The 12912-nt window shown below is 38.8% G+C and overlaps 1 protein-coding gene across 1 annotated transcript in view; it reads right to left on the bottom strand.

Annotated features, from left to right (window-relative positions):
- The window catches only part of AEBP2 (AE binding protein 2), a gene marked incomplete at its 5' end in the record, with an annotated part of 84055 nt that overhangs the window by 4182 nt on the left and 66961 nt on the right, over positions 1 to 12912 (bottom strand). The window contains one exon of the mRNA XM_025210565.1: positions 3846 to 3913. Within this exon, the coding sequence (XP_025066350.1) occupies positions 3846 to 3913 (68 nt within the window). The remainder of the gene's footprint in view (positions 1 to 3845; positions 3914 to 12912) is intronic.

The following is a 12912-nucleotide window of genomic DNA, read 5'->3' as shown; positions in this document are numbered from 1 at the left end:
GCAATCTTCATATTTTACTTTTCAAAAAGCATCCTCATCGGAAAAAAGGACATATTGTTATGTTAAAATTCAAAGCCTCTTAAATTTTTCAGTGCAAAAGAGTTGCTAGGGAAGTTGGTGTATAAGTTCCTTAGATATAATGGACCTAGAGTACTACCAACTTTGGTACTGTTAAACAAGAAAAGGTGGACAGTGAGAAAGGACCAAAGAAAATATATTTTATTGGACTTGCAGTGTCAAAATAAATAATAAAAATAGAATGTTTGCAAGGATTAGGTAAGAATAAGGTAAATTTCAGGTAAATGCCCTGAGCGTCATGCTGAGCTAATGAATTTATTATTTGTCTGTTTAATTATCATGAAACTAAAGCTTGACGCATTTGTACAAATTTGTGACTTCTGAACCAGAAATCCTGAAGTTACAAACATTTCTTTTTTTGGAAAAAAAGAACAGATATCCTACAAGTAAAATTTTCAGTTTCTGACAATTCTTATATTGAAACACAGTAAAACCTGGTTATTATACACTCAGCAATGTAAGCCTGGTGGGGCTGAGAGGAGAGCTGGTAACAACTGACAAAATACACTGGTCCAGTTCTTAAAACTCTGCAGTACTAGTCCACTGAAAACTGGCTCTCAATATTTCTGCCGCATTTGGTCATAAGTAAGGTGGACTGTATGTCCCAGGGTGGCACCTGCTCCAGTCTGTCTGCCTTGCTCCTGCCCAGCAGCAGTGGTGCCTGCCCTCTCACTTGCCTGGCACACCACGCTGCTCTGTGTCCCCACCGGACTCCACTCTGGGACTTCTGACCAATTGGCTGGGACAAGACTATGGAAGCCAGGACTGTCCCATTTTGCCCAGGAATACACCCCAGCCATAAATTGGATTCTCAAAGTTCTGGTACAGCTATGTGGTGGGAGGACTGGTAGGTAGGTAAAAAAGTAATGGACTACAGCAGGATAATAACAGCCTTTATAAAAAGCTGCTATTTTAGCAACTCTCCTTTTCCACAGCAACTGCTGACCTGGATTGTCCCAAGAGTTTTTAGTGCTTGCTGTGTAGGAAGGGGAGAAAAGAAAAATTAAAATTACTGGTAAAACTAAAAGCCAAAACCTTTTAGTAGCACAAAACATTTTATTGGATTTGAGATATAAATCATTGACATGAAAGATTTCTAGTATAACATCTAATGTACAATTAATTTGGCATTGGTTTGGATAACCTCCTAACAAATCATGTCAAAAGTGAAATAACTAGTAGCTCCTATCGGAAGGATAACAAACTGTCCAGAATTACGTAAGTTTACCACAAACACATGTTTATCTTCTCTCAAATTTCAATGTATTACATTTTAGTGTCCCTGGATGACAGACATCTTCACCTCTGAACCCCAAATCCATTCCTGTAATTAGTTGTACACAGAGTACATCCTGAGTCATCAACTCAGAAATTAGGTTATGTAGTCAGAATTTTAAAGTAATAAAACTAACCCCAAGTAGCAAATTAAACTAACCATTATACTTGAAGTACTTGAAGATACTTGAAGATACTGCTTCTCTGCCTTAAAAATAAAGGTGTATCTACTAAAATAGCAGGTTAATGTAATATATATCCCTCTAAGTTGAACAGCTCTCAAGTTCTTTGTACTGATATCAAATCAAGGGTTGCCCAACTTAATCTGAGATACTTTATCACTAAAAGATAAATTTGAAAGTCTTGGTGATTATCATAAAAAATACTGAAATTCAATTTGATTTTCTAAAAGAAACACAGTTACACTACAATTTAAGTCTAATTTCTTTTAATGCTAATACACTAAAAACCTTCAGCTATAAACCAGTTAACCAAATAACCATTTGCCTGCAATAGGAATAACTACATAAAGTGGTAACATTGTAGAATAAACCTGTAACAGTACCATAAATTCACATTATTATTATAGGGTATTATCTAGTGATAGTATATTTTCTAAGAGTGACAAAAATCACACCTTTCACTGGCATCTACAATATTATTCTCCACTCTTTCATCTCCTGATTAAAATTTACACAGATGCGGAATTGAGCCCCAATGTCAAGGACACCAGGAAAAACAACTTACCGGCCATCCTCATCTTCTGAAGGTAGCAATTATAGTAGATCCACACTGCTGGGTTCATGATTTGCACATGGCTATTTTTGGATTCTAACTATTTCAATAGTTAAATTAGTCCATCAGAACATGGTGCATCCCTGCCTGCTAATGAAGCTTTAAAACACTTAGGTTTGTATACTGTCCTCATTGCCAGTGCCAAAATCAGCCTCTAATTCAAATCTGCTTGATTACAAAGTATCACTGTACCTAAAAAAGTTTCCCTCTTCCAGAAAAGGTCACTGAGTGCACATTTAATTATGATTCTTGTTTTCTTAAATAGCAAAATTCATTAATATAACATTTGAACTTGAATATCCATGCCTAATTTCAAATTTATGTACTAATTTCCATCAAATTAGGGTTGCTTTTAAAAAGGAGCTTATTTGCTTCGGAAGCTTGTGGGAAACCCCCGTGGATTGCACAACATTGGCTAAACTACACTCCTAATGGCTCTCCTAATAATGTTAAAACAAGGAATATTCTACTTTTCCATAAGGCAAAGGATTATTCCACTTTTCCATATACAGTAAAAGCTCTGTTACCCAGCATCCCCTGGGAATGGGGGATACTGGATAACAAAATATGCCAGTTAATTGAGTGTTCCAAACAGGCGTCCTTGCCTGTTCGGGCCACCGCTTCTCCTGTTATGTCACTGACCCTCCCGCAGGGCCTGTGGGCCAGGGAGGCGGGCCCCACACAGCCTGTTATGCCCCCAGGCCATGGCGGGCTCGGCAGCACAGGCTGCTCTGCCCTGGGCTGTGGGGGCTCGGAGAAACTGGAAGTGCCACGGTGAGCACTTCCTGTTTCACTTTGCCTTACAAGCCGGCATGCCGGTTAAACAGAGCATGCCAGCTTGTACGGTGCCGGATAATGGAACTTTTACTGTAATTAGGATTATAATATTTGTACACAGAAACTTTTCTTTTTTGAAAATAAGTGTAATAAGTTCTAACATACATTCAATAGAGCAGTTTGGAAAACTGAAGGATGTACAAGCTTACTTATATTTACAACTTTCAGTATCTTCTGTCCTAACTCAAGCGGATGACAACTCATTTTGCACAACTCAGCTAGAACTGTAGTAATCTGAAATTTGACAGAATATTCCAAATATAAAGAAAATTCAATCAAATATGCGGGGGGGGGGGGGGCAAAAAAAAATCAAAGCTTAAGAGCAGCATGGGGTTTTGGGGGATTTTTTTTTGCAGAAAAGAATGCAAAAAAGCAGTCTTGTGGGTTTTCAATTGAAAGTACCAAAAAGACATCTTTCACAGTCATTCTACTGACAGACTGTAGCACCTATTTTGTGTTTCTTACAGTCTTGGTATACAAGCACTGATTATTACACTTTTGGGTGTCCACTTTAGATGGTCTTCTTTAACATTCACAGCACTGGAAATATGCTGAATTAGATGACCCACAGTGAAAAAACAAAAGCGGTTTTGAAAATCCATCATTTCAAGAAATATGTGAAGCAAAACCTTTTATGTTTACAAGCTCTACCTTTTATCCTTTACTGTGTCAGAAAGCAACAAAAATGCATGCTTCTGAGTTGCATAAAGGTCAAGATAGTTACACAAGACATTTATTGTAAAAGTGTTCAGAAGGAATGCTGTGCACACATTCATGACAAACAACATATTTTCTGCAATCTTTTCCTTCAGCTCAGCCCTCAAATGTGGCATCAGATCATTGGCAACCAATATACTCACATGTCCTCTGGTGTCCAGTGAAGCAAAAGTTTTATTTTTCCAGAATCTTCTTTCCTCTTAGCTATTACCTGATATTAATAGTTAAAACAGTAAATATTATTAAAAATGTAACCTGTAGAATTTATGGTCATATTTATATGCCTTACTAGGCTTCATTCCCAAATAATTCATTGGGCAAGTGTAACTGCTTTACTACCTGAAGTATGTACGAGATCCACAAACAGGTACTGAAGTAGTGTATGAGCTTACAACAGTACGGTTCTTTAATGAAGTGGTACTACTAGGTTAAGTCTTCCTTTAAGATTTTATCATTGACATATTAAATAACCACTGAATAATAATATATTCAGATACATCCCAAATAACTTTCAAACTTTCTAAAATTAAACACTTAAAAACCCATAACTTTAATAATTAATAAATCTAGAAATAAACTCTTAATTTTTTTTTTTTAATTCGTAAGTAAAAAACACTGATTTCATTCACAAACACGCACATGATACTTTACTAAATATTGGAGGGCAAAGGATTTGATACGGCTCATCTGAAACTGTTTATACATTTTATGTTAGACGGTTACTGGTGAATAATTAGAAAACTCTGGGAAAGGAGTCATAACACAGGACCTTGCTGTTCCCCTCCTCTGCTCTCCCAGACCAGTCCAGAGAGGGGAAGGAAATTGCTGTTCCCTGCCTCTTCCCCTAAACTGGGCACTGGCCATCCTCAGGAAGGGGCTGCTTCTGACTGTAGGTGTTCAGCACCTGAGAGTCCAGTGCTGGCTTCAGTTTTACTAATCTTAATTACGGAGATAGGAGAGTCTCTGTCCAAGGATTGTGAAAGGTGAATTACTTATTCACACAGCTGGCTTAACACCCATGCAGAAGCACTAGCAGCTACCAACAGAAATCACCAGGTTAGAAAGAGACTGATGTAATCTTTTTATACCAGTAACTATTAAGGATGGCAGTGATCATTAATTAAATGCCAAATCAAATGCCAAATCGATTCATAGAAGTAGGGTCAGAAGGGACCTTGTAAATCATCAAGTCCCAACCCCTGCCCTGGGCAAGAGAGAAAACTGGGCTCAAATGACCCCAGCCAGGTAGACATCAAGCCTCCTCTTAAAGACCCCCAGAGTAGGAGCGCACACCACTTCCCTTGGAAGTTGGTTCCAGATCCTAGCCACCCTGACTGGGCGGGCACTAGGGGGAACAGGGTCTCTCCCAAACCCTGGTGGTCCCCCCCCAAGTGAGTTTATAGACAGATACATCATCCCCTTTGTGAAGTTCCCAACATAATTCCATAAACCTGAGAAATATAGGAGGAAGTTGGTAAAACACTCACTGGGAAGACAGCACACTTCAAATGTTAATACTAAGAGACTTAGGGCAACAGAGGAGGGGGGGCAGAAAAAGACACACTGCAAGAATCTACATGCGCACTTTATTTTGGAGCTGACTAATTAGGTCTGCAGTCAAGTGTCACAGTCTATATATGTGTGTGTGTGCCAGTATTAGGGTGCAGTAAATTAATTAAGTCCACTGTAGGATAGTACTGTCCTCGAGTAATTGTGTGCGCTCAAATGCTGCTGGCTGCCAACTAGCCCTGCACTGTAGCACCCTCATGCCCCAGCCAGCCCCTCTGGCACCCAAAGTTGCCACCCAGAACCTAGGGCTGACCCCCAAGACTCCCTGCCAGTCCAGAGCTCCTCTGCCCTGGGCTCAATGTGCTGCAGTCTTGGGCACATGTATAAACACTGTGCCTGGGAGCAGCTGACTACAGTGTGAACTGAGCTAGAGTTTATCACATCACCCGAACTGAATGTGTAGATGTACCCACTGCAAGGAAAACTGTCTAATACAGTGATTCTCAACCAGGGTGCTGTGGAACCTTCTGAAAACACCTACATATGATTCACATGAAACTCAGAGATTTCAAATAGGAATCCATAGTGTCAAAAACGGTCTGACCTTTCGTGGTCCGAGGTCTTTGCAACAGAAAAATTATTATATTTTCCTGTCCTCAAGAAACCAGTGAAAGTTATAAGCTGGCATTGTCAAAGTGTGCCTCGAGTTTAACAAGAGGTGCCTTGAGTCTAAAAAGTTTGAGAACTGGTGATCTAATACAGTGCTGGGTAATTGCATCATGGTTTGAGAGGCAATAGTTCCTTCTCTCAGTTGTAAAATATGGGATTTAAGTTCACCGCATCTGAACTCTGCTGAAAAATGGCAGATCACCAGGGCTAACTGACTCAGCAGCGATGTTAGTTACAGGTCTCTTAAATAAGACCTAAATAAATTTAGGTCTTTATGCCAGTGGAAGGTTACTGTAGTAAAGTTCATTATTACCTCTGCTTTCCTCATAAGTATACACCTAACAAGCACCACTAGCACTGAACATATGTCAAAGGTAAGCTCCATTTTGTTGTAAGGGAATGTATCTAATAACCATTTAATTCAGTTTCTGGCTCCCTTGTACTATCTGTGCTAGAAGGAACGACTGAAGAACGTGACCACTGTTTAAATGTTATGCAACGTTTTACAGAATCCCAAAGAACCGAGAAACAAAAACTTGCACTGTCCAGTGAATGTGACCTGTGCAGAAAGACTGTTTAATATTAATATTCTGCAATAAAATATGACAGTTTCAGAAATTTAGTATTACTTTAAATATTTTTATTAAGACTACTGGCTAGAAATCACTATCAAAACAGAATGAATGTGATACCCCCTTGTGACTTAGTTCTTGCATGAATTAGAATCCAGGCTTTAATATGCTGTAAACTTAAGCAGCAATTGTAGCCTTGAACCTCAATACTTGGAATCGGGTTGGTTTTCTTAAATTAAATGCCTACCATATTTTTTAAATCTGTGACATTGAAGTCAGTTTGCATTACTATGTACATTTAAATAGTATCTTCACTTTTTGTATTTTGCTATTATGTTTCATAGTAATTTAGAGAGGAACCCCAGTAGAATGTATTTTTGAACAGAGAATTCCATCAGCAAAACACTTACCAGAGGGAATAATTTAAAACAGTCATATAAGGCAAGTTAACTCAATCTACATTGGGAAAATAGAAACATAACACGGTATGTCTGAGAAGTCAAACTCAGACCTAAGGACGAAAGGAAAGAAGCAAACACCAGAGTCAAAGACACTATTAGAGAAAGGCCTATTCCCAACTCCCCTGTCCTCAGATAAACATAGTTAACATTGTCAACTTGAGATACACAACAGATTTCAAACCGCTGTGTGAAGACTGGAGAGAGACCACTTCCAAGATGAATTGTATTACAGCCTCAGGGTGTGGGCTTTTGTAATATGTAGTGCACAGGAATTCAAAGAAGTGTGGAGTGATGCTAGACAGCGAAGCAGATAAAAGGGATGCATCTTGAAGAACTTATACTGGACACCTAAGTTGCATTTCTTTCCTTGAGCACAAATAATTTATATCGTAAAACATTTCCCTGTGTTGGGGAAGTACAGGTTTTACTGTCCCAACTGGAGAAAAGACACAAAATCCTGTGTAAGAAACGTCTCATGAAAATGGACAAGGAAGGTGAACTAGGGCTGGGTATTGTGGGAAACTAGATTGCATGTCCAGCAGAGATAATTTCTAATACTTACTTGTACTACATTCCATGATAGCAAGAAAGAATAAACATTCCTCATTTCAGATGAAAGTATATGAAGGGAAATAAGTGCATAGGGTTGTGGGGCAGAGAGGGCCAACCAGTTAAAAATCACTGGCAACATGGACCACTGGCATCTAGCAAAGAAAAGGCAGCAGCATGTTAAGTATTCATTTTACATCCTCCACATATCTGCAGTAGCTCTTAAGACAATTGGTGGTAAAAAGCAAGGGAATGGTATTTTGCTTCTTGCGAGGGTGTGCTTTCTGCCTGCTACTGGACTGTTTTGCTACATTCGTTTGCTGGCACATAACAATCTGGTAACAATCTGAACCTAACAGCTGTTGCCCTTTTGAAACACTAGATGTACATGTGTTCATACCCCCTGGTATTATCCACAAGTCAAGGTAAGTTTCCATCTACCCTGTATCTACAGCTCCTCTCCTAGATTCAGAGGTTTCAGATTACTTCCCCAACTCACCAAGTAGTGAGAACCTATCACTTGTTTGTTTTCTTGGGGCATGTCCCCAGGTTTCCCAGCATTCTAGATTTGGGGATTACCAGTCTCATTTGCTTTAAGGCATATGAGCTCCATGAGCTCCTTTTCCCTTTACATGCAATAGACATGGGTCATATTGGGACCCTTCTATAAAATACATCTCTCAAGCAAATTCCATGTTTTGGTAGCGCTGGAGCAATGCTGTGATGGTACAAGAATTATAAGGGGCAAACATTTTTGTGGATGATAACTTCTTGGACAAAATTCAGCATGGTTAGAATAAGACATTTTTATGAGGTCTGAAGAAAGCAGCAAGCATAGTAGTAATGATTAAAAACAGCATGAAATTGCAAAAGAGAAATTCCCAGGGGTAGCAAACAAACAATGAACAGAAGAAAAAGACAACTGAATTAACGAAAGATCAAGATTTTTCAAAAGTGACGAAGGTCATCATCACCTGTAATATGAAGGAAGTTTCAGGAATCCAGTACATTCAGGTACATTATTTTATGCCAAAGTGAATATCACTCTTTAGTTTTTGGTTCTTAAGAGTCCTTTACGCTTATGAATTCACAAGTCTCTCTCTCTCTCTATATATATATATAAAAATCCACAAAACCCCCCCCCCACGTCTTCCTAAAGAGACCAAAGTATTTAAAAAAAAAGTATCTGTTTTTAAAATGTAATGCCTTTTATTTTGTACCACTAGCTTCTCCTATATTTACTGGACATGGATTACTCAGTATTCTAACAGGGAACTGAAGAATTAACTACTTGGTTTATAGTTTCATAGTTAGTAGGGTCGGAAGGGACCTGAGCAGATCATCAAGTCCGACCCCCTGTCATGGAAGGAAAAAGTACTGGGGTCAAACTACCCTAGCAAGGTGTTCGTCTAACCTTCTCTTAAAGACCCCCAGGATAGGAGCCAGCACCACTTCTCTTGGAAGTTGGTTCCAGATCCTAGCCGCCCTGACTGTGAAGTAGCGCCTCCTGATGTATAGTCTGAATCTACCCTCTGCCAGCTTGTGACTGTTATTTCTAGTCACTCCTGGTAGTGCTTGGGGGAACATGGACTCCCCCAATGCCTGCTGGTCCCCTCTGACTAGTTTGTAACAGGCCACTAGGTCCCCCCCCTCAGCCTTCTCTTGTGGAGGCTGAACAGGTTCAGGTCCCTTGGCCTCTCCTCGTAGGGCCTGCCCTGCTGCCCCCTGATCATGCGAGTGGCCCTCCTCTGGACCCGCTCGAAGGTGTCCACATCCCTCCTGAAGTGCGATGCAGTACTCCAACTGCGGCCTGACCAGTGTCGCATAGAGGGGGAGGATCACCACCTTGGACCTGCTCGAGATGCATCTGTGGATGCATGACAAGGTACAGTTGGCTGTCCTGACCACGTCCCCACACTGCCAGCCCATGTTCATTTTGGCATCAATAATGATTCCAAAACCCTATTCTGCCTCTGCACAGATGAGAAGGGAGTTCTCCAGCCTGTAGGTATGCTGCTGGTTCTTCTTCCCCAGGTACAGCACCTTGCACTTGTCAGTGTTGACCCTCCCCAGGTACAGCACCTTGCACTTGTCAGTTTTGAGGGTGACAAGTTCTCTACCTGTATCTGTGTTAAGAATGTTTCTGTCAACATTAATGTGACTCGCAAGATCTTTTTGAATAATTCTTGCCCCCTAAAGTCCTAACCAAACTGACCAATTCCCTTTTCCCCCTAAAACAGCAACCTATAAGATCTTCCAATTTGAAATTTCAGTAGCTTGCCTCGAACAATTTAACAATCTACTCTAACTGTTGCAATTGGTGCAACACTGGTATTTAGTAATTCTGACTTTCCTGAAGACCAGGGTTAGAGCTCACGGGCATGGGAGAACATGTAGAACAGCTACTGTGATATTAGCAAACAGAATGAATGTGACCCATGCTTGCAAAACTACATACAGCTAAAAAAGGAGAAGCTGCATTGCTGTAATAGTCCTGCTGTGAAGATCTTAAGAACAAAAGATGCATTATTTCTAAAACTGAATTTATTTTATTCATGTGATCATGTGAAGCTTTTTACTTACATGAACAACTTCAATATATATGGTACATATGCTACTTCTTTTAAACACCCTATTCCTACCTGTAAGATGCACACATTTACAAAAGAATTTCGATACAAAGATAAAGTAAATTTATGTAGATCTATCTATGCCGTACTGTGCATCTGTAAGATTTCCAAGTTCAGAATTAGGATAGGTTATTATTGGTAAATGGAATTCTACTGACCTCTTCTGGAGAAGAGAAAAACCTCATCCTTAAAAAAAAAAAATTTTTTAAGTCTGGCAACAAATTTACTTCTTGTGTTTCACAGATTTGTTTAACATTTTAAAAAAATTGTAATAGTTTGTAATAGTTATAGGAAGTGGAACTAGCAGGGTTAGCAAAACAAAGATACAGAGCACTGAAATAAACCCAGGAAGGATAATTGTGCATGTTGTACTTGTATTTTGCCTCTAACAGATAAAAATTAAGAACACCTGCAAAGGCAGGAAAATTTATATCAATATTCAAAATCAGAAATCCAGAGAACTAGTTTATATAACAATGATAGTATCCAAAGTTGCTGCTGCTGTAAGCTGAAACTGAAATCCATGAAAACACACAAATCTTTCTTTTGAGAGATCACTTTCCAATATTCTAAGAAGGTGACAAGTCTATCAAATTTCAAAGCTAATCATAAATAGTAAAAAGCATCATTTGAGACCGACAAACTATAAACTGTAGTTTAAACAGATCAGCATCTGCCACAAACATAAATGGGATGTGCTTGATACTTTCCTCTTGGCTTAATAGAAAGGGGAAGCCAAATGTCAAGATAGAAAAATGACAATAAATAAAGCAAGTCAGAGTTTAGGCAAGAAAAGATCAAGAGGAAAAAAATCATCAGTTCCCAAAGCATTTACAAAACAAGTAGCAGCAATTTCTGCCAAATATGCCAGTCAATATAGTAGCTTGAATGCTTTTATAACAGAAGTTAATTCTGATAGCATTTTACCATAAAGAATCATATACCATAAAGAATCAAATACTCTGTACGGATTTTTAAAGTGGTATTTAAAGAAAAACAAAATGTATTATGCGCCATGCAAATACATGAACAGCACAAGAACTTTACAAATTTTCCTGGTTAAAAAAGGATGGATTTAAAAGTGTGTAGAAGATTCTTTAAGAACTGAGAAAACACATTTGGCCACTGTTCCCAGATCCATAGCGAGGATACAATTTTAGGGCCCAAACCTCATCCTGCTTTTACTCCCCTTACAAGATTTTCTAGTTGCCAGAGTTGGGCTTCCACATCTGCTATGGATCTGGGCAAAAGTTTGGGAGAGGTGGTGGGGGTAGGTATAAGCAAAGCATTTTTCCCTCCAGAAGAACCGATCAATTATGACGATTTTCCATTTTTCTCTGAACAGCCTGAAAGGCTTGGTTAATTCAAAACTTGAGAATTAGAGATAATTAAAATAAGAATAATCACAATGAACAGAGAAACTCTGGTGTTTCCTTGAAGCAAATATAATGAAACTCTGGTGTTTCCTTGAAGCTGAGACTGGGTAGGAAGAGAGGTCACCAACTCTAGCACAGGCCACAACAGCTAATAGGCCTAGATACCCTGGCTTCTAAGAAAGAAAGACATCTTACATTTCAGGCATATTAAGATACCTTTTGTATGTGCCCTCATCAGGGTGGATAAAAATCAACGATTAAAAAAAAAAAACAACACTTTTTTTTATTTAAATCAGATTTTTAAAGATTTTTTTAAAGCTATATAAAGGTAGTTTTAATTTAAGATATGTTAAAGCTCAAAGATATCATCATGGAATAAGGATTATAACTTCTAATTATATACTATGAGACAATATTATTCATGTAACCTTTTTAAAAAGGTTTTATAAATAGGTCACAACATGCCGTGGACTGTATTAGGGGCCCAATCTTATGGGGTTTCAGAGGCTCCTCTATAGATTAGTAAGGATTAAAGAAAACCACTCAACCCAATGGGACTCAGTGCTCAGACTAGAAGATCCCATTAAGCATCTCTGTGATGCTTAGCTTCAGTTCTCAAACTGTGGATCTGGACTGCGGATTTGTATCTCCAGAGACAACATCCTTGTTAACAGCAGTATATGGAGATGAGAGAGAACACACCCGATTACCTACCCATCAGTCCTCTTGTCTCTCTGCAAGACTGTGTATACACAGTCAAGCCCTTACCTTTCTCTAAAAAATGCAAAGTTGCAAGAAGTTAAATGAATAAAGGATATCAAATAACAAGAATGCACTTTTTGTAGAAAACAACGATCAGAGCTTCCTGACCAGTGAGTTAAATCACAATTTAAATCAAATCCACCCTCACCCTCATGAATGGAAGGTGACTGGATTCATTATGTTTGGAAGCTTAGGTCAAGGGTAACGCGCCCTAAATTTAAGTAGGGCAGTTAACCTTCTACTAATCCAATTAATGTTATTACATTAAAAAAGAACAATCCCTTATACTCCACATACAAATTGTTAAAGAACATGCAGCCCACCACTGAAAACTCATCTCTTTATCTATGCCTTTGACTCTTTGGCATATCAGTATCACCTCACCCAAGAAAGAGGCATAAATCTTTTTAGAATGCTGACACCTTCTACTTCATCATTACTGGGATGTTGTCACCCAGTTTTTTGTAGCAAATTTTCTTGTTCTTCTCACCGTATTCTAATGAGTCCAGCCTGTCTACAGATTTTTGCAAGTTATCTAACACAACTCTTAAAAAGTATAGAGAGGAATACATCCAGTCTACTACTTAATCCCTGTTTTACCAGTGTTTTGTTGGTATGCTAATGGGAAATGGCCAACATTAAATTTAAATTTATTTTGGCCTTATCTGGTATAAGGAAAGAG

This window comes from Alligator sinensis, unplaced genomic scaffold, assembly GCF_000455745.1.
Source record: "Alligator sinensis unplaced genomic scaffold, ASM45574v1 scaffold365_1, whole genome shotgun sequence".
Taxonomy (NCBI): domain Eukaryota; kingdom Metazoa; phylum Chordata; order Crocodylia; family Alligatoridae; genus Alligator; species Alligator sinensis.
The sequence above is the reverse complement of the archived record's forward strand: the minus strand, read 5'-3'. Positions and strand labels throughout refer to the sequence as shown.